The sequence below is a fragment of the Trachinotus anak genome, unplaced genomic scaffold, assembly GCF_046630095.1.
Source record: "Trachinotus anak isolate AG129_WGS33_773 ecotype Australia unplaced genomic scaffold, CSIRO_AGI_Tana_v1 ptg000002l, whole genome shotgun sequence".
In the NCBI taxonomy this organism is placed as follows: domain Eukaryota; kingdom Metazoa; phylum Chordata; class Actinopteri; order Carangiformes; family Carangidae; genus Trachinotus; species Trachinotus anak.
The window spans coordinates 18,176,973-18,203,358 of record NW_027273853.1 but is presented as its reverse complement, the minus strand read 5'-3'; the positions used below and the strand labels follow the sequence as shown (position 1 = coordinate 18,203,358).

The 26,386-nt window shown below is 40.5% G+C and overlaps 1 protein-coding gene and 1 long non-coding RNA gene across 3 annotated transcripts in view; one reads left to right on the top strand and one right to left on the bottom strand.

Moving 5' to 3' along the window:
- trim44 (tripartite motif containing 44) overlaps positions 1-18,454 on the bottom strand; it is a 41,958-nt gene extending 23,504 nt beyond the window's left edge. Inside the window, exons 1-4 of one of the 2 annotated variants that reach the window (XM_071503302.1) lie at positions 17,906-18,454; positions 16,416-17,071; positions 14,843-14,920; positions 6,496-6,792 (exon numbers count right to left, since the gene is read on the bottom strand). In XM_071503302.1, coding sequence (XP_071359403.1) covers positions 6,496-6,792; positions 14,843-14,920; positions 16,416-17,066 — 1,026 coding nt within the window. In that variant the 5' untranslated portion in view covers positions 17,067-17,071; positions 17,906-18,454. Of the gene's footprint in view, positions 1-6,495; positions 6,793-14,842; positions 14,921-16,415; positions 17,084-17,905 lie in introns of both variants that reach the window. The other variant, XM_071503297.1, reaches the window with a different exon arrangement.
- Positions 18,126-23,642, top strand: LOC139635814 (uncharacterized). Its single transcript, XR_011694293.1, has 3 exons — positions 18,126-18,273; positions 20,971-21,031; positions 22,828-23,642. It is a non-coding gene; the product is annotated as an uncharacterized lncRNA (long non-coding RNA).
- The last annotated feature ends 2,744 nt before the right edge of the window (positions 23,643-26,386 follow it).

The following is a 26,386-nucleotide window of genomic DNA, read 5'->3' as shown; positions in this document are numbered from 1 at the left end:
AGTATGCATGTATCATTCTTAAAATCACTGTTATGTACTAATGTCAAACTATTTATTTAAACCATTCCTAATAAGGTGTATTTTCAGTCAATAGGACCTTCAGCCTCTTTTGTTACCTTTAATGTTCTGCCTAGCACAGACTGTTCTGTTGTACTGGACCCAAACTACCAGCGCTGAGATGGCTCAGACAGAAAGGAATTATGTTGAGCACAGGAGATGAGAGGAAAGCTGAAGAGTGGAAGCTGCGGAGCACTGACTGGCTGTCTGCCGCACTGACTAAGATTTGGCTCTAAATTTAATTAGGTTCAGATCTGGACAAATACGTGGATTCAAATATTGGAACTCGGTGAGATATTTCTTGGTTTACCTTGTCAAACACTTCAGTAGACTCAAAAGTCAATTTGTGAAATCAGGGTGCAAAACTGACAATCACCAAAGAATCTCTCAAGTGGCTGCTGAAAGACTTCTGCACAAAGCATACGTTTGCAAAAGTCCATCTCTTCATCTATTGCTTGGCAGGTTCACTGATATAACATAAGTTGAACGGTGGTAGATTTTACGACACTGAAAAACAAAAGGGTGTTTTTAAATAGTTTTTTTATATTGTTTAAAAAACTATTTTGTTGACAGGTTAAAAACATTGTTAGTAGGTGAGTTAGTGGAAAGGAAAAGAATATCATTCATCAAGTGTTTCAAAAAAGTATAAAGTGAGTGTACGCTACACTTTTTACATTCCCCTGAACATCAACATTGAACCTATCCTGTCGTTCATAATGTCAGGGTACTCATTCCTGGTGATCAGATAAAGACTAAAAGCAGAACATACTGTGTTCACATTTGTCCACTTTCAACTTGGCAGCATACCACATGAGTCAAATTTCATTTTGTGGAGGATTCTGTATAAGTTAGTGTTGATTTAGTTATGCGTTCTCTATTTCTTTGATATTTGTTTTGATTGCATTATATCACAGCAATGAAAATGTTATGCTGTTATTTGTGTGCTTTGTTTTCATTTGGTCTAATTAAAGAGTTTCGTAGAGCCACTGCCCACAAAACTGACAGAAATATGCTGTGAAAAAGAAGCTGGCGGCTATAGGGCTTTGTAATTACCAGTTCGCAACAGTGTAGAGAAAAATCTTTTTATTCGACCTTGAGAGGCAAATAATACCAGATTCAACATTTCCTATTTTATTCACATAGCTTAAGGCAGTTCAATCAATACCTGAACACACATAAAAACTGGTCCCTCAAAGCTAAGACCAACCTAGGCTTGTGTGTCAGTCAACAACAGATGCCACCTAAAGCTGTTCCATTCATAAATTTAAAAAAATCTTCATAGACTGATGTGCTCTTGAACTGTTAGAATAAGAACATTTTTTCAAAAGAGTGCTGTTAACTCAACAGCTCAACAGAAGAGTGTCATTTACGATTAAATGGAGGTCAATTAGTATTTGTAATAATCTCATCTCTATCTGTTCTTAGTCTACAGTGCAGTGATCTGTGGGAAATACCTGCCTCTACAATGAAAAGTACATCTCATTTGACATTTCCTGAGTTCTGTCATAAGTATTTTGAATGTAGAAAAAGTCTCTATAAGTATATCATTTAAATTCTAAAAAGTCTGAGCAAGAATGGTATACCCGGCAACCACTACACTGCAATGTGATCAAACAGGGCTTTTGTCCTGCTTGTATTTGCCACTGACAGGTTCACATTGTTGTTCTAATTGTCTGTCAACATTGTGAGAACTCATGAGAACAGATTCTTCAGTACCAAGTTGATGCCAAATTTCGGAACAATGTGCCACTACTTGTTTTCTACAGCACAGCACAGGTACAGTAACCGTTGTAGGTACTGGATATATGATTCTTCGAGCATGGATGAGGGCAGTGTACTGACCCTACAAGCGTTGCAGTCTGACATCAAACATGAGGAGGAGAAGAAGAAAGCAGGCACAGTGAACAATGTGAACAAGAAAAACATGTGGGATGACAGCAACAAGTGCAGGTACAGAAACAGGTCTGCCGCAGCTTGTGGGAAAAAAAACAAAACAAAAAAAAAAAAAAAAAACTTTAAGACTGGTGTATGGAGATATTTTGCATTTGATATAGACATCCAAAAGCCAGTATGCAAATGGTGCCACAGAGCATTTCAAATGAAAGGAGGAAACACAAACTAACTAACCTATTGAGGCACAGTAGAACAGCGACTCGTGCTCTGCCAGGAAAACATTTTTTTATTGTCCATAGAGTCTGGTGGCTTTGAACAGAGCCATATAATGGGTGTTTCTGGTTCGACAAGGGTCTTACTCTTTAACAAAAAGGTGTATCTGTGTAGAAATCCAACCCATAATGTTGTCAGATGTTTATAATAACAATTTGAAGCTGTCAATTGCAAAAACAAGCACTTTTGACGCAGACGAATGCACCACTTGATTATGCTGTAGCAGCTGTTTAGTGGTTGGCAGGAATACTGTTCTTGCTCAATAGTGGACCCAGGTTAAAAAATCCCAGGAGTTGTCCTTTCAGTGCATATGGGTTTGCAATAAGCTCCTATGATGAATTATTGATACATTTTTTTCAAGTTCTCAAATGGTTTAAAATAAAACTATCCCTCAACATGCATTTATATTGAAAATGAACAAAACTGAAATAAACTGCATGGAAAGAGGCTGGGTTGGTTCAAACCCATCTCAGTTCATTGCCACCTGGGTCATGAGTCAGGGTTGGGTCAGTGGTGCAGACTCGCAATATCTGGCTAATGAGGCATCTTGGCTTTGTTGTCATGCCAGAAGGACTTTATAGCTTAAACAGTGTTGAGCCTCCGCCTCCACATTTCTAAACATAATCATAGACTGAAGGAACTTTACAGAACCTATTCAGCCATACATGGGAAAATACGGTCCAATACAATTACACAGTGAAATAGGTGATGGAGACACAAGTGGGCTGGGATGTGCAAATCACAAGTGCTCCATTGCTGGCTTGAAGGAACATTTGGTAGAAGTGGATTTAATATACTTCTCTATAATCAGGAAAGTTAAATGGTCTATGTTACCTACTGTAGCATATGTTATATATATTAATATATTCATAATTCCAATTTCATTCTACCTACAGTATCTATATATACCTTTTTATTATGTACATACCTAAGCATTTCCATCTCCTCATTTTAATATGTGTGTTTAGTAACTGTGTCTCTGTATGAATTTCCTGGACGGCATACATCTTTCTGTGCTTGTACCAGTCTACCTCCAGCCAAATTACATATCAGTGTTTTTAATTATTATATAGTCATCAGTGAATGTTCAAGTAAACACACTGGGTGGTTGTACAAATGAGTAGCTACAGGGAAACAGGGTTTTGATAATAAATGGACACAGTTTGTTAATATATTCTCTCTCTCGTTCATTTTCAGGACGCTTTTTTTTTAATCTTGCTGACCTTTATTGTGTTTGTGTATGTGTGTCTACACCTGTGTGTTCCTGTGCCTGAATTAAAAGAAAGACAGGAGATTATTTAACAGAGCCAGTGGTATTTTGTTTGTTTGACCTTCATCAAGAAGACTCACCTCAATTATGCAGTTTATTTTTTGGGGGGAGTTTAAAGGATGGATTTTATTCAGGTGAGAAACATTTTACATTGCAGCTGCTCTATTCTACAGGCTTTCTGTTACATGGCTGCAGTGCACTGGATTGATGTGCTTACAAAGCAGCAATTGCTTTTCTGACTGGGCTCTGAAGCCAAAGTCTTTCTTTTCTTGTAAAAAGTCGGAATCAAGGCCCTCCTTTCAAAAACTGCTGGAGGCTGCAACTGCTGCTCTCTAGCAAACAGGATTAGATTGTGTTTTACAGGAGAAGTAAACAAAACCCACAACAACAAACAGGGTCAACATATTCAAATATTATTTCCATTTGAACAAAGCTGAGGGTATTGGCTTTGTTTCTCGTGTCTTCATGGCTTCATTCATGGATTTCAAATCTCTCGCACTACTTCACTACAGTACTGCGAGAATGACTGTGGACTAGTGCAGCTTTTGCTGTTAGTGGCCTGTAGTGCAACAGATGAACTGATCAACAGATTAACACAAAATGCATCTTTTCAAATATAAGTAGTGCTTAACTTCTTTTCATACATTACGCTTTGAATTTAAGTTTTTTTTTTTTTTTTTATTGCTGGCAAGACAAAACTCTCATCTGAAGCTCAGTTTGAGATTTGTCAGTTTTGACATTTTGAACAATTACTGTAAGTAACTGATCAACACAATTATTGGCAGATTAATCAAAGAAATGTATCGCTTCAGACCTAATATCACAGACATCAGTTTGGCAGAAGTGCAGTTAAGAGGCACATGAAGGACTGTAGTTTAATGTGCCATTTGCAGGCACAGCCACCATGAGGCAGAAGGTGACAGAGTGAGTGAACAAGTAGGAGAATTAATGTCTGAGTCAGTTATTCACTGGATCCATGAGGCGCCACACATCTAAAACGCTGTCCATCAAAAACTACTGCACGTTTTGGTGTGTTAAGGTGGACTTGATGTAACTCCTCCTTTTCACAACTGTAATGGAAACCCTGTATTCATTCACTTCACATCTCACTGTTTCATACATTCTCACGCTACACTTACACTTCCTTCTAAATCACTTTGAATTGTGTGCATCCACATAAACACAGTAAGATACACACCAGCTGGATAAGTGTATTACTGCATAAGTGCCCTCACTACACCTACAAACACTTCTCATGTGACCAAATAGGACTACGCATAGCTATATTACTGAGTATAGTATTATACCATACTACGTAATCCAGCAATAAGTAACACATGAGAACAAACGGGGTAACAATTGGTCATCATGGATTCATTTCGCAGCTAGTAAAGACACCTGCACATCAGCTACCCTCATTACTGCAGCCGTCCTTTCAACGCACAGCATCACACTCGAGAACATTCAAGCCTCCTTTCTTGACTGTGGTGACTAAAGAGTGGCAAGTGGCAGATAGACCAGTGGGATATATTTTAATTTGGGGGCTAAAAAAAGGCCTCCTTGTCAGTGTTCAAATGAGAGATGAGGGAGTGAAATGCTGAAGAATCTGAAGTGATGTCAGTGCACAGAAATTGCCTGCACTTACTGTCGCGTTTATGCACATGCAAATGTGTAAATTATAAGCTGTAACCGTGCACATGCTCTGGTGTGAACAGTACTTTGGCATGAGAACCTAAATTTGACTGACGGGCTGGCACAAAAAAGGAAAGGAACAGTGCACCCAGCTGCTGTGTTCATAACTGGAAAAAACTGGGGCCGGAGGAGAAACATAGTTGCTTCATCAGCACAAGGGCTCAGGATTTATTTGGATCTGACTACCTGTAACACGCTCACGCAGGTGACTGTATGAAAGGAAAACTGCATTTCTATATGTTAAAACAACAATGCATGCCTGGATAAATACAGCCAGTCTCTCCTTTTATCGAGAACAAAGTTGTCTACAGTGGCACCTGTTTACCATATTTATTTTGCTATAATGACTACGCAGCAGGTGCCACAGTCATTAGGAAGATAATTGTTTAAGTGGAAGGTCTGGGATCAAGCCTCCATGGCACCAAGCCCTTTCAAGCAACAACTTTTTTCTAGGCCACGTCACAAGCGCATGAAGACAGATTGAGATGCCACTGCTGATTATCCTATGCAGTAAACTATCAATAACTATTTACAGCCTGCATCGTATAGTCAGCTACACACGATCAGCAACAAAATGGCTTTGTGTCTGGCTGGACAATTGTTTGTAATTGTTCATTGACAAGACCAACGGCGCATGTTTTTAAAAGGCTACCCTTAGCACCAATGTTGGCACCGATCTACTGTGTTCAAAGTTCAGATTAATTAATTATTGACCCTGCTTGTTTGTGTTGTCAGCTCTCAGCAGACCTTGTGATGTCATTCAGGGTGTCTGCTTGGCTCAAAAATGGGCCTCTGGATCAAATGCATTGGTTTTTCATACATTTTGGCATATGCTATGTTTAAACTAACTACTCAGGTGGATCCAGTGTAATTAGTCAGACAAATTCACATAGGTACATTTTTGACATTTAAAAAGCCTACATTAAACATACATTGTAACAGAAATCCCATTAATTTCTTCTACAAAGAAATCACCTCGGGTTCGGGGGGCCATATTTGAGCAAGGCCAACACCTTCAACTACATGGTTTACTGAATTAGACTGTAGCTTATGAAAAGCAAATAAGTATAAAAATATGTAGAAGAAACTGTGTTTCTAAGTATCCAAAACCTCCAAGCTTGAAACATCACACTAAATAATTAATGGCATGCTGAATGTCAGTCACACTGGGCTTCTGTGACATTATCAACTAACCTTTCTACCTGCAATTTACTGTGCAGTGAGTGAGACTCAAACGTGCTGATTGTATATAAGCTGTTTTAGAAGCAGAATAAGGAATGAAGGAAGGAAGGAAGGAAGGGTCCTCTCACCAGCACTCTGTGGGCTGGTCCAGGCGCTGCCACGAGGACTTCTGCTACCGCCACAGGACCTATTGCCTGTGCCTCAGCTTGTTCCAGCAGGCACAGCTGGTGTGTGATGTTAGCCATCTCCTCCTGCAGCCGCTCCGTTTGGACAGTGATCTCTGCGATTTTCTCTGCGGCAGATGCCGTCAGGAAGGCCTCTTTTAGGTCTACCAGGTGAAGGGTCCTCTTCTCCTCCAGACGCACCAGTTTGCGGAGCTCATCGAACTGGCTGTTCACATAGGCCTCTAGCTCCTCTGTGGACATCTAAGATACATAGTGCAGACAGAAAGCGGGGAGTAAAGGAACCGACTGGGTGAGTATAGGTGGAGAAAAGAAAAGAGATGCTGGGCTGCCATTTCAAATTAATCTGAATGAATTTCAGTATAGGTATGGGTGACGGAGATTCACTAATAAAGCAGAGAAACAGAGACACAAGTGCAGTAAAATAGAGATGAGATGATTAAAGTTTCAAGGGTATGAACTGAACATCCAGCGATGAAATATAGAGATACATATAGAATCAGCACAGTATACACAAAGTTCTATCTTTTACTTTGACATGAGAATATTATTTTAAGAAACCCACTGGCCTCTGTCAAGCAAGAGCTAATTGATAGCTTGAAGAAGATCCCCTGAACGCAAACTCCATGCATCCCATCTGTAGATAGAGACCTCAGAGGCTTCTTCTACCACAGCAAGCCATCTGTTTGGCTTTCAAGGCAAGTGAACTGCTCACTGAGATACCCTTTTAATTCCTCTCCCTGCTCCCCGATGAGGCTCTCTTTAGATATGACTCATTACGTTAAAACACCTCAGTAAACAGACGCCTCCCTACAATCCTTCCCATGGAGATGGTTCCACCTCCAGCGCAGATGCTGTCATAAGGTAAAACACCCCAAAGTCCCTTGTCATGATCCCTGCTCCTGAATATGTTATAATCACTTCAATCTACGAACATCAGCTGCTCGCTCTTTCCTCTTCCCTTGGGCAGAATTTCACTTTTCCATCTATTTTATCTTGTTTCCCCTCAGCCTCCCTCTCTCTAGTGAAGCAAGGAATCATCAGCCTTCACTGAGGTTGGCAGAACCAAGGCCCCTAGGGGCCCAAAGTTTTATCATGTATTTGCCATTTCTGCACAAGCAATCAGATTCTCCAAATTGCCCATTAAACCAAGCACAAGAAGTAACATTTTTAATTTACTTTCTTTGTATGAGCAGAGAAAAACATGCACATTGTTCATTCTGAATCAGACAGAGAGAGTTAGTTAACATCTAATTGGAAAGCAAAGAGTCATTTTCTCTTTTTGCTTCACCAAAATCAATGCCCTGAATACATGTATGAAAGCGGAGGAACAACAGACTACAACTGGGTTTGACTAGCAAAGATTCCATTTCTTGTTCAGATACACAAATGAAATGTATCTGTGAGAATGGGTGATTGAAAAGCACCTTCCAAATATATCTTTTTAGGCCTCTGGAATAGAATTCTTACAGTTTAATGTACGAAGCAATAGACGTGCTCAGATATAATATATCCATACTAAATTATACTACAGGCTGATTAAATCTTCTAGGAGACTCATCGTTTTAAACGTGAGCAGAGAGCACTTAAAAAGCACATTAAAAATGACAAGGCATTTACTACTTCATTTTGAGCTGGGACTAGAATTTAATGCAGAAGAGGTTGCTCATGTTTTGACAGGGCTGCAAATTCATCAGGGGTGAAAAAGGTGACAAAGATGCATGAGATGTAGTTTTTGCTGTTTAGAGCTATTACAGCTGCGGTTTGGTAAATCAAAAGTCGGTGCTTACATATGTCATTAATAAAATAAATTCACAAACACTTCAATTAAAATAAAAACAAGGTAATTTCAGTTCAGTCTCACCATTTTTTTTCAGGGAGCTTTTCAATCTATAAATTTATATAAATTAACAGCTAACAGTAGCAGTAATTACCTCATTAGTTAATTTCATGTCAGGTGTAGCTTTAGCATTCAACATCAGGAATATAAACAGTTCAATTTTAACCACAGTATTTCTTTTAAATGGCTAGTATATCAGTAACTTCCAGCAAGACCATGTAACTTTTAAACTAAGAAACAATACTTTTTTCAAATAAAAAGTTTGATTCATGACCAGTAGCTCATGGTGGTTAATGTTAGCTAATATTACATGATCAAGTTTGTTAACATTAGCAAAGGTCACATATATATATTGGGACAATATTCTGTATGTGTGTGTATGTATCTGTACGGTAAAGGCAGTGTAACTTTATATATGTGGGACAACATTCATGACAACTAATGAATATCCCTTTGTGGTAACAAGTTACAGGGAATGGAGAAGGCGCAGCTAGCATAAATCATAAAGAACAATGCTACCCGAAAGCAAAGCTACGACATGAATAGGCCGGCCAGCAGCATAACATAAAACTTATCTTTAGTATCTTATCTGTCATTAATCTGACACATTCCATCACCACATCCCCCAATCTCCAGGACCTCAGCAGAGCCCCCTGCCCTCTCATTAAGTCCCCGTGGCCTCAGTGGCAGATGGGACCCGTGATCCTGGATCAGTGCTCTTTGTGCTTGTTGAACAGGAGCCCTCTGCCCTTGGACCTCTCACTCAGTGACAGAGTTTCTCTGAGAATTTGTCCTGCTAGCAAGGAAGGAGCATTCATGCGTGCTAATCTTCATTTGCATTGCTGCAAGCTGAGGCCGCGAAATGAGGCCTCGGGAGAGACAACGACGCACTGCTTACAAGGGCAGAGTTGGAGTAAGGACGAGGGATGAGAGAGAGAGTGCAGGCAGAGGTAGGATATCAGGCCAGCAGATTAAGAAAGCTAATTTCTTTTTCAAGTAAAGGGAGGACGTTCGGAAAGCAGATTACAAAAGATGAATTCTTTTTCAGTCATGTTTCTAGCATACTTTGTATTATTACTATAGAACCCTTTTTATCTAAAAATGAAGGGATATGCAAGCAAATAATAAAAATAATAATAATAATAAAAAAGATACATTGTTCAAATATGCAATGTAATCTGCAGTTATGCCAAACCAATCTGGTTATTTCAACCAGAAAGTGGAACTTGAACCTTGATTTCATGTCTTTCTGTACATTATATTGGAGATGAGTTGAAAGTGGGCTGAAAGCTAAAAATCCAGAGGAAAAAAAAAAACTCTGTGACTGGCTACAGAAAAGGTTGTGCTACTCATAAGTACTGATGAAAAAAAGACTAGGTAAAAATCTATGCATGGCTGGACCGCATACGGTCAACATGCAAAATTGAGGACGCAGTTGAAAACTGTTGTGGAACCAGTGTAAACAAATTACGCCAACGCATCCTATTTGCATTCTGCCTAGTGTCAGCCGATTTCAGCCCCTCATCTGTTTGCTTCTCTCCCACTCTCTGTGCTCACATGTACAGTATTTCAATACAGCCGAATTTCCAACGAAGCTGTTTTCATTTAAGTGTTTTTTCTTTTTCTGTTATCAGAAAACAGAACAAGTTTGGAATAGTGACTGAAACATGGCCCATTAAGACTATATATTAACTTCCAAGCCATTTCCAAGCTGCTGTTCTGCACTGTTAAAGTCCTGATTTTACAGTCGTAACATCATCTGACAAAATTACCAAACACATAAATTGAAGACAAAGACTGTAACAGTTTTTTTGGCTATATTTACTTGTAAAATGATCGCTCAGAGAGAAAGTTAGAAGCGACAGAGTATCCTATTTTGTGTGTCACACAATGCACAGCCTCCTTCTGGGAACCACAATGGTTTCAACTATTGTATTTCCTCAAAACGTGACTGGGGCCTTTATTTACCTCAACTGCAGAAACTAACGGGCCTTTATTTGAGGCTGGACTTTATGTCAGATTCCCTCTGTTTGGTGTGTATAATTGATCGTACCTGTTTTAGTACGAAGTCTCGTTTGCTGTGTTTAAGTTACTGCTTTACATGTTAATAGCGGTGAATACAAACTCAACACTTCCTGTAATTAAAAGCCATTTGCCGCTTTTATTGCTGTGCAGCAGTAAGCATATTGTCTCATTTCACATTGCTGGCGTTTCTGCTGTTCAGATCTGCTGGTTTCTTTAGTTTAGCAGTTACCAATGTCTCCCTCTCCCTCCCACTCTCTCTTGCTCTGTGTGTCTTGTGTTTACTTATTCCTCTACCTCCTCTGCCTAATAATGGCACATGAAATGAAAGTGCTTTATTGTGGTCCAGCCAAAAAAGCTGCAGAAGCAAAGAACCGAAGCCCTAGGGAACAAAAACAGATCATTTTATTACTTTAGTGAGTTCTTCACACTAAAATGACAAACAAAAATGAGCTAAAAAGAGCTCACAACAAATATCAAAGTAGCCTCAGCTTTTAATCTTAACCTTTTTAGCAACACAAACACGTGGGTCCATCATCACCAAGTCAAGTTCAAACAAATACCACGTTATTTGAAATTTTGAGAAAGTACGATGCCCCATTGATACAATGGTGCATTTAAATTGAATTTAACTATTTCTCTCAATTTGACCATCCTGTAGCTTGAAACAATTAAAAAAAATAACTTTTTTTTAGTTTTTTAAAATTTTTTTATTAAGGAGATACAGGAAAAATGTTTTTTCCAACTTTGATGCTTCTGATGGGGAGAGTTCAAAAGGTTAACTTTCTCTGAATGTTCTCAAATCAGAGCCAGTCCTGTCACTTATCCAGATGTCTGTTTTGTGTGACGCTTTAAATAAAAAAAAAAGCAAGGAAAAAAAAAAAAAAAAAAGCCTAAAAACAATTACAAGAACATTAGAAGTAAATGGATCTGAACTTGGAGTTGTCCTTGCCCTTGGCATCAGTGGCCCTGTTCCAAGTAAACACAGCTCTTTCTTTCCCGCGCTCTCTTCTATTTCCCCCAGAAATTAGATTCTCCAACTAGGCCTCTGACATAAAACAGTAATACATAGAAAGTAAACCTGAAAAACACCAGGTCTTCAAAAGTCATATAAAGTAATAGAAAGAGGGGAAGTAAGATAGGCCACAAAAAGAAGAAAATGAGACTCAAGGCCTTTAGTTTAATAATAGCAGAGTTTCAATATCCAGCACATTTTTATTGGTTCTGAGTGAAGCAATGTCAGCCAAGCAACTTTCTGGGGAATGATACCGAGTAATTCAATTAAAATGCTGTGAGTGAAGACAGAAAGGGAATGACAGCCTTAAAGAGCAATGAGAGAGGGGGTAGAAAGACAAAGGAAGGAAGGGAGGAGGAGGTAGAAAGGGATGGAGGTAGAGGAGGACAAGAAAAAGCAGGAAAAACCTAACAGCAGCAGCCAAGTCTTTTCATGCCTCTCCCGTCTGTTCCTCGGCCTCAGCTCCCTAAGACAGCTTTAATGTGTCTGCTGCTCTTGTAGATTTTATGAGGCAGGGATAATGGATGTAGCCACTGCACACATGTACACAGTTGTGACTGGGCTGATGTTTCTGTGCTGCTTCCAGATATCGGACTCCTCTCTCTGTTGCTGCAGAGAGCAGCTCCACAGGCAGGGTGTGCCCTAGAGGACACCCTGCGTGGTGGAAAGTGAGTAAATAAAACATGAGAGGGGTAAATATGCTGACTACCTGCTGTCCTCGTCTGAAGCCACAACATGTTTCATATATCTTTTCCAGCTCTCTGACAATGAGTAACTCTAGCTGCCTGGCTGACAGGCAGCCATCTAGGCCCCTCATGTTACGTTACGCCTCCAGTTATCTATTAATATGTATGCAGCTTCATCACTGCTTTTTGCATTATATTCCATTCTCCTGTGGAGAATGGAGATATGAGCTTTGAGAGATTAAACTCCCCACACCTGCGGCAAAGTATATAATTAAACGGGCGAGATTTAATAAGCAAACAGCAGCTAAGGGTTAAATCTTTTCATCCACCCCTCAACTCCTTACAGGCAGCCGCGCACACCTCTGCCTCTCTGAAGTCCTTCAGGATGTCAATACCATGCAATTTAACCTCCTCCAACTCCCAACGTCTATCTCCTTCTCTCTTTGCCTCTCTCACACACACACACACACAAGTGTATGTACACACACACACGACTTTCCTCACCAGGAGCAGTCACTCTGATGGTTGCCTGTCATGCATAATAAGAGATGCTGACATTTGAAAGTGCAGAGAGGACACGCCGACAAATCCACATAATGGTTTCTAACACAGTGCCCTGTGAGTGAGCAGGTAAGTGGTTTTTCGCCAAACACACTGCACCTCTACAGGGGAGTAGCACGAGACTAAATGTCCAGGAAGTCCTTGGGGAAGCATTGATATTTCAGTATGATAATCGACATTATACTAATTTAAATTAACCTTCTGCTTTACGCCGGTGTGCCTGGGTCACACCTCTGCAGGTAGTAGGAAATGCTCCTGTGTGCCACTGCTCTCCGACAGGTTCAGAAACGGTCCTAGGAGCAGCGCGTGAGGCAGAAGAGGAGCTGCAGGGGTGGTTGAGAAAGCAGGTGCAGCCAATGTCAGCTGTAAATAGCTGAGACCTAGACGTATGCTCCTGATCCTGCTGCTCACCGTCACATCTCTTACTGCACAATACATAACTGTCTGTGGTCAGGTTTTATTTTCAGTGCTAGAACATGCCCCCACTATGGCATCTGTAATGGAAATACAGGCACTGTTTTCAAGGTTGACTTGTCATGAAAATTCAGTTTGAGTTGCTTTTGTTTTGGCTGATGGCCGCGGTGACTGTGTGTGAAATGCACTAGGCACCCTTCTTTTTCAGACGGCAGCCTGGTGAAGGTTACCAAAAAAGGTTGGAATAAGGTTAAGATTATTACTTCAGCCTGTGGCGCTTATTTCACATCTTTATTTCATACAACCGACTGAGACAATCTGACCGGCACAAAGAAATCGATGTCACTTCCCCATCCCTCGTTAACTACCATCAGATTCTCCTGCACAATTGCCAACAGTACTAAACTGTGGTCAACCTGACTGGCATCAGTATAGAGGTGTGGGTGTGGGTGGTTTTAAGAAAAAGTCAAACATGTGTATACTGTCATGCAGTCATAAACAAGAGCCCTGGAATAAATAATAACTTTGTGAATGTTAGTATTAATTAATAACCATAGCAATTTGTCAGCGTGTAATGAACATTTGTGTTGCATAATATTGAAAGGTGTTTTTAATGTTCATCTAATGTCCATCTAATTTATTTATATCAAGGAGGAGAAACATTAGAAACCCTTTACAGTGCATAAAACACCACATCCACCTTGACTGAATACAGGGATTTTTTTTTGTCAACTTACTTAAGTTCAAAAAGGGTTTAAAAAACAGCTCGAGGGTAATCAGCATTCAGCATTTCTCTCTGTTTTATACATGACAATGCATAAGACACAGTCACTTTCAAAACCGAACCTCTGCTGTAGCACGGAAGTGCTGAGTCAAGAAAGTGACATCAACTGAAGCCTGAAAATGACATGACTCAGTAATCACACAATGATGCCATCACTCCCATGCTTCAAACAGAATTATGTTTGCAGAAACCCAATAGGCAAGACCTGTGATCTGTGAATGGGGTGGCATGAAAAATATATGGATTGAAATAATTGGCTCTAATGTTTACTACCCAGCGCCTTTATGACATAATCTCTTTCTAATCCCTCTTTATCTCATTCTAGACTGCTGTGTCTCCACAGATGCAGTGTCTATACCACTGCAGTGCTCACTGCTGTACCTACTGAATTAGAAATGAGTAATTGTTATTTTTCCTCTGCTATGGCTCACCACGGTTTGAAACTAAGAGTTTCAAAGTTTGTTTTTAAAACCTTACCAGAAACCTACAAAAGCTAATAAAATGATGAGATGATCATACCGAGTACAAAGTATAACTATGGGCCAATAGAGTAAGATAAAACAAACAAAGTCAGAAAAGAAAAAAAATCACAATGGACCAAATCTGCAGTGACTATGTGCTATTTGGAACCATTGCAACTACACCACTTGTTCAGCTTCTCAAATGCAAATAGTGAATTGAACATCTGGGCACAGCACTGTGAGTTATCTTCCAAAAGATCATCGACAAATTTAATCAAACCACACGGCACTATCATAGAATGAAAAGCAACGCAATATGCTGTCATTCCTTGCAAAGAGGTCAAATCCACATTTTAATTGCTGCAGAGAAAATCTCATCTCATTTAATAAGAGTTGGTGGGAGCTCATTACTACATGAGATCGGTTCAGCACAACTCTTCTGGGAGTTACTATAGCTCGTGTTGGGATTCCACTCAGCTCTCAGGTCTAAATGCAGGAGTTTGCACTCACCTCAGGGTTGGTCCACTTGGTCTTGATCTTCTCAGCCATCTGTTGTGTACAGCCCAGCAGGTCATAACCCTGCCTGCTCTACAGATGGAGCAGACAAACAAACAATAAACACAACAGAGTATTCCACTACATAAGGGCTTAAAGCACAGCACATAAAGTCAGATTCTCTTTGTGTGAGTCAAACTAAAGTAGAAACGCTCAGCTAGTTTTTAGCTGATAATCATTTAGAAGAGCATCAAATTAACTTATGCTTTACTGATTAGTTTACAACTCTATAAAAGACAGACTGGGCACATTGGCAAAAATATTTTAGGGATGATATTATTAGAAGACCAACAAAAGGTATGGCACAGCCTGCACCAGTCAATCACAGGCTACAATTTTACATAGAAAGTTTGACAAGCTACATGCTATATGCAGCTTACCTCGATGGGTAATCCTATCACTACTCCCAGAGATAAAGGATTTCTTTCACATGAATAAACTGGCACAGGAAGCAGGATAAAAGCTAAAGTAGGTTTAGAGTAAATAATGTGGCCTAAGGCTGGGTTTGTCCGTGTGTGTCCGTGTGTGTATGTGTGTGTGTGTGTGTGTGTGTGCATGTGTGTGTGACCCCTTTTGTCCCTCATCAAATCCATATGCGGCTGTGATGTAAGAGTAAACCAGCGAAGTGTGTTGCTCTACTTTGTTGTTCAGAAACACACATGTACAGTCAGAAAACCGTGAGGGTGGCTACTACTTCAGCTAAATGCGCCGGCTTCAGGTGATGATTTTCAAATAAGGCTCTTGCCAAAATTTTCTGATTCAGTTTATTTTGGTGTCAACAAACAAAGCCCCCTTGACTGTTCAAAACATTAATCCAAAACTAAGTCCTGGTTTCTGATACTATCACAGCCCTGTTAATTGGCCCTCTGTGCAATAACAAAGTCCGAATGTGTTCAGTGAACTGATATCATCTGGCTTTAAACGGTAATATAATCATCACAAACACTATGCTCTGCAGAACTGAGCCCTGAGTGATGATTATCAAATTCCAGCACAACATTAGCCCAGCTTACTGGACCCACTGCAATGCTGCACTGAACAATTAGTGGCCCACTGGACCTATTACATACACCTGACGCAAAAAGCAACCTAGGAAATGGAGGAAGGGTGACCCCCTAATTGATGCTGTGCAAAACAGGCATTGAGGGGATATTCATGATGTTTCATTTCCATTTCAGTTTTCATAGAAATCATTTATGTTGCTGTATAATTGAACCGATTTATTAATGATGTCATGTGGGTGATCATGAGACATTGTTTTGTTTAACATATTACACCGAGCTCTTACAGAGCCTTGGTAAGCTGACTTTAAGAATAGAGGGCCTGCGGCTATTAGCATACTACTTAATACTGAATTAGAAATGCAAGCCAGATAGGTGATGCTCTGAATACATTATGTTGTACATTACCGATCTGCAAATGTTGTGGAACATGCCACGGTGATTAACTATCAAAGAGGGCATACAGTGAATCACATAGCATTAGTCTGCCATGTATAAACCTGTCATGTTCTGAGGGTGTGACTCACCTTCTGCCACACATAGGCCTCATGCAGAGTAATGATCTCATGATCCTTGTGCTCACCCTGCACAGCACACACCACACAGATTATCTTCTCATCTGGTTTACAGTAGAGGGAGCCTTCCTGCCCATGCTCCTTGCAGCGCAGTCTCTCTACTGTTACAGTGTCCCTCTTTCCAGCCTCTCCGGCAGCCACGGCCTCTTGCCCTGCCTCCGCACCCTCAGCTCCGTCGCCCAGCTCAGCTGCCACTGGCAGACGATTCTGGGCTCCCTCTCTTTCCTCAGCACCACCGCTTTCATCCCCATTAGCCACTGCCACTCCAAGTGGTGCCATCCCCTGATTTGCGCCCATTCCAGCTGCCCTCTCTGCATCAGCCTCAGCCTCATCCTCAGCTTCACTCCCAACTGTGGAGTCTCTGTTGGTGCCAGGTCCATTAGCGTGTGCTCCGTTGTGGTTATAAGGCATTAGCGGATGATGTGTCCTGCTGGCATGTCTCTCAGCATGGAGAGGGCAGAAGGCAAAGCTGCAAGCGTGGCACACTTGTGTGGCTGGTTGGGCCTCGTCAGGCTCGCACGCATCACATGACCCGTCCATCTGTGGCAGCTCCTCCTGTTTCACCCCCATGGCTCCGTCCTGTGGTTCCCCTTTGTGGTCCATGGTGGCTGATAATAAGTCTTGGGATTAGAAAAGTAAGTTATAGGAGACACACAGAGTAGAGGACAGGATATTAATAGCTGTGACCTTCGGTGAACAGCTCTCATATTTGAACAGGGGAAAGTCCAAGATCCTCAGGACTAATCCCATCTGATATAATATTCCCTCAACAGATGATGTATGGGGGGGGGGGGGTGGGGGCAAAGTCCACAGGAAACACCATCCAGTGGAACATTATCACACAAGGGATCCCAAAAAAAAAAAAGCATAATTCTGCAAGGGCAATAACCAGGAAGACCCCATCTGCAGTCACTGAGCTGTCTTTGTGTGCAAACATACTCACTGTGTTTACGGACTCACAAACAGAGAGTGCTGAGTGTGTACGCCTGTACCCTCAGCATGACCAAACACCTCCTCTCACCTCCCTCGGTATGTCGTCAGGCCCTGACCTTTTCATGTTTTGTTCTGTTTGTGTCTTTTCCCCTTCTCACCCTCCTCCATTCAGTCCACTCTGCAGGAGTGAGGCTGAAGGTATGAAAAGAGACCATGGCGCGCGCACACACACACACACACACACACATACATACAGAAATCTTTTTTTCTCCTCACTTTCTCTTACTCCTTGGAGCCTTCCTCTCCTGAGCTCTGTCTGTGTACCTTTCCCACTGCTGACATAAACAACCGCCAGAAAAAGTGCTGTAATGCAGAGAAAGAGAAAGCTCCCCCTCTCCCCCTCTTTCACCTCCCTCTCTGCCTCACACCTTCACACAAACGCACAAAGGCATTTTCTCCCTCGTCCTATGGGGCTTAACAGTTTGCAGCTCACTGCAGTGTGTACTTACTCGTCTGTGTCCTCCTCTCCCACTCTGCTTTTCTCTCTGTCTGGGGCTCGTTTTGAGACCATGCAGAGTCAGCAGAGGTGTTAGCTCGATGGCTAGCTTCCTTAGCACAGCCGCCGTGCCTTGAGACTCTATTACTGAGCTGTCGACTGATCAACTTTGACTTTACAGCAGAAGAAAGGCTTCAGCTCCAATCCGACTGCGTTCACTTCCTTATTGTCATCAGCTGCTGTCTGCTTTTTTTTTTCTGCTTCCTGCTTGTCGTCTCCTGTGTGTGTGTGTGTGTGTGTGTGTGTGTGTGTGTGTGAGATCGGCAGAGACACACAGAGGTTGGAGAGAGAAAACTCGTTTAACAGGCTCAACAGAGACAGGTGACTTGTGAAGTTAAATAGAAATAAATATGTAGTTAGGTGGCGTTACCCATTTTGAGGTTTAGCATTATATCATTGTGACGTTTTATCTGTTCAGCTAACCCGTCTTGTGCAAATTATGTCGTAAATTTAACCATTAAAGGTGTGGATTCCGATAAGACCCACCAGAGTCTGTTCCTGACTTATCATTTTCATGTTGACATTGATGATTAGCCATTTGGGAGTCAGCTAACCTACAGCTGAGCCACTTCCTTCGCAATAAACGAGTCACTTTCGTTTGAAAACACTGCAGACATTGTCAAAAATGACTTGCTAACTTCCTGCCAACAATATTTCATGTTCACGTGTACATATTTTGAGCCCTCTTTCTTTTCAGCCCGTGTTTTTGGTTTTATTTTGACAGGTTTCTCCACATTTCATCGACACAAACAAAGATGGAAATAAAAGCCATTCTTGTTTTTCATCTTATTGATTCAAAATACAGTGATAACATCTGAACAGAGAGTGCAACAAATGAAAATAATAATTACAAATGGATAAAAAATAAACTATGGAAATAATCTCAGGTCATTGAAAAAAAGTTATTGTGGGTTAGTTTATTTCCTGGTCTTGCCTCTTGTCCTTTTGTTGGCCAGTATACTTTTTGTTGTTGTTTTATTCTACTTTTTATGGAAAGTTTCTCTAGAACATTACGTAAGAAGCATGGCTAGTATTCAGAGATCTGATGTGACTAACAATTTGCTTCTGAAAATGAGATTTGAAACTTGTCCCAAAAGTACAAAATTTCTGAATTTCTCTTTTGTTTAAAACAGGGACTTAAATCTGTGATTCAAATATAACCATCAATGCAAATGTTGTGTAAACCATAAAGGCAATATCTGGGCCTGGGAATGAGATGAAACTCCCATGGTTTCCTCAGGGGATTAGGTAACATGAGAAAAAGCAATATGTGATAATGTCACAAATGCAATCAAGTTTTGCACGAAATCTGTTTAAAAGCAGAACATGTTTTTGATCGTACATCAGTTTATCAAAAAATTACAGCAGAGCGAGTAACTGCTACCAGATCAAACTAAAATGTATTTATTATGCGTATACAGGAGAAGCAAACAAACTGCGAATTTTGAACACTGGTGTTAATGGGGAGTTTCTAATTATAATGACTGCTTTCCCCCTCTGTTCACATCCTTAACCTCCATAAACCAGCACTGAGAGACAATGGAGCAGGATTAGAGGTCTGGAAAGAGAGACAGAGAGATGAGGAAAAACAAGCTGTTCTCTGTAGAGAGATCTGAAGAGGCTATTGAGCTGGGCTTCACACGAGCAGTATTTGGCAAATAGTGGTTGACTATTACTCTGATTTGAATGGCACACCATAAGTAACCATAAACCGCTTTCCAAATACGCCTCCAGCATCCACTTGATATGGATGATGATGCTGTGTTTGCCAAGTTGTTTGAGCCATTTTAAAGTGGATTATTGCCACCAGAAGATATGTATCCTTAAACTGTAAACAGAAGACAGGAAGACTCAATGAAAATATTTCACTGGCAAAATCACATTTGCCTTGGCATGAGACTTGCTTATGTCATACTGATGTAATGACTCAAACTGAAACTGTGTTTCCAGAGGGCATTTAATCATAACAGATGTTTAATTCTGGTTAATTCTGGAGTTGTAGTTGGAATTGAGAGCACGAACTGTTTCACCACACACATCACAGCAAGATCACACCCAAACATTGCTAATGAACCACTTGTCATGGCCAATGTGAAGGTAAATGGTCACCTGACTTCATTTTAAAATCTTTCACAGCATTCAGCTCTGCTGAACAGCAAGAGACAGCAACATCTTGCACTCTGCATATAACTGAAAAAACAATTAAAAGGCTCATTGACTTGCAATTCATTAGAATAAGCACTCAATATAAATCCAATATGTGGCTACTGATAGGAATTATTCTTTCTCTGCCCAGGGATTGTAGGGAAACAAAATGTGACAAGCAATAGGAGCTAAATTTGTTTACTCAAATTGTGTTTCTACAGCTCAGAAAAGCCTATGCATGGAGACTGGCAACACAAAGAACATCAAGCTTTGAGAAATGCCAGCCAAGAGTGAAGGGGGGGAGCTTTGGCAGACAAGCACAACAGATTGAAAACACTTACCTAATGCCTCAGATTTAACATTGTTTTATTGGCATGAGGTCACTTCTTGGTCTCAAGATAAAATGTCCTTCAGCGCAACAGCACTGGTCTGTCAGAGGAACTTGGTGTACTTGGAGTAAGTTCGCATCTCTCCCTCTCTCTCTCTCTACCCCTTTATCTGTTGATATTTTCCTCCTTCCTGTCTCCCTGCTCCTAATTTGCCCTCTGGATCATTCTCTGGATGCTCTTGACTTTTCCACCACTTTCTCACTTGTCAGCTTGTCATAGCCGTGCAACATAAAACAGAATCAATATTCTGTTTTGTAAGGTTGGTGGATTTCTGAACTGCTTCTCATGAAGCAGGACCGCTAAACTTCGCTGAATAAAACCTTTAACGCCTTCAAACCTGATCTGGAACATGGACGGAAGTAAAGAGCGATACACTGGGGTTTGCAGCTAAATTACTAATGCTGCTTTGTGAGATAGGCCCGTGGTGCCGCACATGCTCCATAATGTTTGTTTTCTGTGTGTGTGTGTGCATGTGTGTTTGTAGGGCAACTTAGGGGAAGGACAGCTGTCAAGATCGATCAGACGCAGTAAAGAGTGAGATACAGGTGAGGGAAGTAGAATTTTAAAAAAAAAACACAGTTTGTGCAAGGAGAGCACATATGAAGAACAGATGAAGAACTTCAATTTCCAAAAAGTGTGATCATCTAAAAAGGCAAGGCAAATTTGTTGTATCATTTATTGTATAGCACATTATCGTACATAGAGGTCATTCAATGTGCTTAGCATAAATAAACTCAACTTCAATCCGCAAAGGAAAAATAAGATAGTATTATGATTACTACTGTTTTAATTACTATTTAAGTAATTGGCATCTTATCCTTTGCCAGTCAATATGCACTTAGTTACCAGTTTACAGAGCTAAAACTAATTCAGTCTAATGCAACAGTCCTGCAAAAAATCTTACCTTTAAGAAGGTTATAATGTTGTGTTTTTGTTTAAACAGTTTTAGAGAAGTCACAGTTCAACACAATGATTATTTTGGAGGCTGCGGTTTGTGGTGCTCTTGCGTTGTATTGCATTATACTTGCATTATACTGCCAATGTTTAGTGTACCCTCACTGATATAAATGGGGAGTCAAAAAGTAGAGAAATTAAAGGATTCAGGTTAACCTCAAATAAGGGATGCCCCTTGTCCAGTAGTTACAGCTGATAATGATATTGTAACTTTGTATGAATATAAGTTTAGTGTTTTTTCTTACATGTCAGTACAACAATTCAAAAAGCCCTCAATTTCACATTTTTTCAAATGGACTCTGTATCATAGATACATCCAGAATGCTTTGTCATATGTATCACGCAGAGCACCAACTTGGAGTCTAGTGCTAAAGGGGCTAAAGCGATATCTAGACTAAGCTCTCTTTCTCTTTCTCAGCTTCTTCTTCTCTGTCTCTCGCCTTCTTGTCTATTTCTCTCTCTCTCTCTCATCGAGTAGGAGAAAAGCATATTTTGAGTGCTCCCTCAAGAAAACAGAAATACTCAAGTTAGCGAGAGAGTGTGGTTACTGACAAGAATACCTCCTCCCTCAGTACTGGTGCATCAATTTCATTTTAGGTTTGAAAAATATAAAAAGTAAAGCAGTGTTGAATTGTACACATGATCATGACAGTTTTTTTCTGAATTAAAGGAATTTTGTTGGTCCTTGCTTCCCTAAGGGGCTACAGTGGGGATCGTGGGTCCAGGGTTAGGGTGTTAATGTAGTCAAAGCCCCTCATAAGGATGAAATTGGGTCAATCAAAATTCTGACATTAGGAGCGATATAGCCCTTCACAGATAATGGTACTACATTAGTCACAAGCTTCTCTTAACCTCTCTAAGGCTATTAAGAGTTACAAAATCTCTTTATGCCGCTGTCCTCCAATCCCTAGAAACACAGAATCAATACCCAGCTTGGAGGCTGCAGCCTTCCATCAATACGTCATTTAATCAATAATCCCATGAGAATACTGCCTCACGTCTGTTTTCATAAACCCAGGTTCTACCTCAGACTAAATTGCCAGAATGAGTAGTTAGAGTAAATCTGTGGGTTACCTGAACCAAACTAATGAATTATGACTCTTTGGATTTGTGTATACTAACACGGAAACAACTGAATTGTGGTCACAAATGTATGGGTGATTATTTTGCACTTACACAGAAAATGACACATAAAAAGAAAAACCAATATGGAACAAAATGCATTTTTGTATTTTTTAGGTAAGGTATTTAAAATTTTGTTTAAATTTTACAAATTGTTTTTTCTTCTTCCTTCTTTATACAGTCTGTCTCTTGAAAAATAATGTATCCCATGTGCATTTAAGTACTTTTTTGGAATTAAAACTCTTTGCTATGCTGCTTTTCTTAGGCACTGAAGCGTGATATCAGATGGACAGACAGACACACAAAGCAGATGAACCAGGAAAGCACCAGCGCTGCCTTGGCATTTATTCCCTCTCCTACCCTTGTTTGATCCAAACGCTGGTCTTATCAGCCTCTTACATGCACTCTGTGAACACGGTAACTGTCTTACACCACTAGTCGAAGGGCAGTGATGTGCAACCAGCAGTTTCCTGCGGGGGCTCACGGTCCACTTCTGCTCAGAGCTGCAGAAACAGGGTGTCAGGGGGCGACGGTAATAACGTTATTCGGAATCGTACATCCAGCTCAGCTAATATGACAAGTTTGAATTCTCACTGCACAGTTCAGTGTGTGGACGCAATTAAGCTTAAGCTTGTATTCCTGAAGCAATTGGAAATGTATCATACCTCAGCAGTCCTTTCATTCATTGGTTACACATGGGAGAGAATTTCAGGCACTATGGATGGATTACTGTTTTTTATTTGTTTTGAACATATAGCTTTACAGCATTTGGGAGGCAGAAAGAGCCAGGCAACAAGGCACACCCACACCTTTTTCTCATCTCCTTTTATAAGAATGACTGTATTTATTTTTGTTTTGCACAGCTGAAATGGTGTATGGTATAATGTTGAAAAGCAAGACTGTGAATAAATCAATAAATCATTACTACATACCACGTTTCCAGATAAAAGAAAGTGAAATTTCCCGCTTTACCAATCAATAGCATAGATTTACAATGAGAAACGGGAAATTACCTTTTCATTATTTAACGATTGTCGAATGAAAATAAATATTAAATGTATCACATGCTAGAAATGACAATATAAGTAAAAGTGTATCTTATTTCTGGTCCTATCCGACAATACCAACTTAATACCATATGCCATATATAACCATAATACCATCACATATTCTAGTTTTTATTTAGTCCTTTTGACAGAGCATATTTTAGAGCCAAAGTACTCAAAGTACCAAAGAACTTGTAGACTATAGCTTACGTCACCTGATAAATCCCAAACTGCAACTCCTCAAAATGCTAAACAAAAACTAGAACTTGGTCTTTGTGACATTTTTATGTTTATTTTGTGTTACCTATAGACATTATATACAGATAGATAAAGCCCCTGTGACCTCACCCATAGGTTTCTGTGGAGGGGTTTTGAAACTCAGCGTGTCACTCAATTCAGCATACCCGCAATTATGCAGAACTTAAGCATTAATAAAGTTTGAAATATATAAACATTAATTCCCAGAGGAACTGCAGTTTTCAGCTCTTCTGTGTTGGCTGAATTTTTCAGCCCTGGAGGTTAATGTTTGGGGTTACCTGGTGGAGAGGCATTTTATTTAACATTTATTTTATTAATTCTGTGTGATAATTAGGTGCTCACTTTTTTGAAATCATCATCATGTCATAAGACAGACTATGAGACACATGACTTTGAGAACACAGTTGCCTGTAGTCTCCTTAGGGAGTTGTGAATGTGAATGATGGTTTACATGGTTAGCCAGGTTTTTTGTGTATAATGATGTAACCGGGCCTCCACCAGCTGTCACAAATATACTGCAGAGCACAGGTGCTCATAGTGTGAGCAAGCAGAGCATGCAAAATATTGCAAATCACAACAGCAAAGATGTGCTGCACTTCTGGATTCCCAATTGCCAATTTTATTTGGATACCAAAGGCCATATCACGGAGATGAGGGGACAGAAACCTTGTGCACCTCAGTAAATTTTGCTTTATTAGTACAAAGCTGCACACAGTGCAGTGCCCCTTGTGTGAAAATAAAAACCTTTGTGCTGTCAAGTTTTATCCTGCTTTAGTTAGTAACTAAATGGTAACAGAATTAACTTTTGTCACATGGGAATGCTCTTACATAAATCGTCTAATATGCCTAGACTTTTTTTTGTCTCAGGTTAACAGAGGATTCTCTGTCTCATAAAGTGGCTCTGCCCTAATCTGGTTAAAATCTGTTTGATACAGTTTGGCACTCTCTCTTTCCCTCAGAGGAAGAGAAAACACAATGGGAGGTTTGTCTAAGGTTGTTATATCTTGGCTTTCCTCATGACATGCTCATTTTTCCTGCTACATCTGCGCTTCATCAATGCCAAACAAGTGTGTACTCACCACTGAGTCAGACTCTGCAGAGTAGAGGACACACCACTTGTAAGATATGTGAATGTAAATATGGCTGCAAAGTGAAATGCAATATAGAATATAGAAGGAATACTCATAATAAGCTTTTACACACAATGCTCAGATTAACAGACTTTTTCAACAGTCATGCGTGCTTGGCCACAGCTGGACCACTAGCTTCCATGACATCATAGCTGAGGAAACAGAGCAGATCATTGGCACTATATAACAATGACATTCAGTGTTGTCCTCTGTGGTTCCTCTCTGCAGGCCCAAAAGTGTGGGCGCTGGGTCACAATGCTCCTCTGTGCCCCCTGACATATGGAATCCTGGCACTGATGCAGCCTTGGAAAGTTCTCACTGCCAAAAGCCTTCCAAGCCTCCAAGTCCCTGGATGGCATCCTCTGTGGCTCATGGTTGATTGTCAGGGACTCAGCTTACAAAACACTGAAAGAGACACAGCTCCAAGGTGAGTGTGTTTAGTGAGACAGGCAGAGCATAAGAGAAAGAGAAAGAGACACCTTTAAATAGTTAAAAAAATAACTGGCTGCCAAACCAACCAGACTTTCACAATTGAGAGTGTTCTGCTGATGATTGAAGGGTTTTAACACATTCCTTGTTAGGAAAAGAAATAGGAAACACATTTCACATTTCACAAAGAAACCTGCCAACTGACTCTCACATCACAAACCGCTTATTATCTTTTCAAGTTGAAGCTGACCTTCGAAGTTTTACTTGTGTCCTCTGATCAGAGTCTAGCATTCATCTCAAGGTAACACTGCAGCTGTCAGTCAAAAGGTGGAAAAATGAACCTTATTTCTTTCCATGTCAGAGTGGAAAATTGGGGGATGGGGGAAGAAGAGGGAGCACGACTGCATTTGGCTCAATCGCTGAGGTAATTACAGATTTAAAGGCGAAAAGGAATCACACAATGTTCACTCAAACAGCAATGCCCGAGGCCTACAAAATGGAGAAGAGTCTTTTGTGTGCGTGCATTGCTGGTGTGACTGACGGAGTGCTGAGAAAGAAGAAGAAAGAGAGACAGGAAAGACGAGTGAGAAAAAAAGGACGAGTAGGTTAGAGGGAGGATAGAAGCAGATTTTTTTTTTTCGCTCAAAAGGGCGGGGTAATGTGGAGGGGAGAGGAAAACTCGAGTGAAAGGATGAAGATTGAATTTCGTCTTCACAGACGAGAACACTGCCTGCGAGCAAACAAAAGGATGAAAAGTTGACCTGCTGCTGTTCTCTGACTGACAGTTGGACAGTCCCCCATCTTCCTGATGAAAGCCCCTCCTTTTCCCGCCCTGTGTTGCTTCAAGTCTCCCACTGCCAGTGTCCAACATCAGCTCCTAAAACAATTATAGGACTGCCAGAGGGTGGACATAGCACTGAGTCAGCAAATAAATGTGGAAGACTACCTATCACTGAGAGTG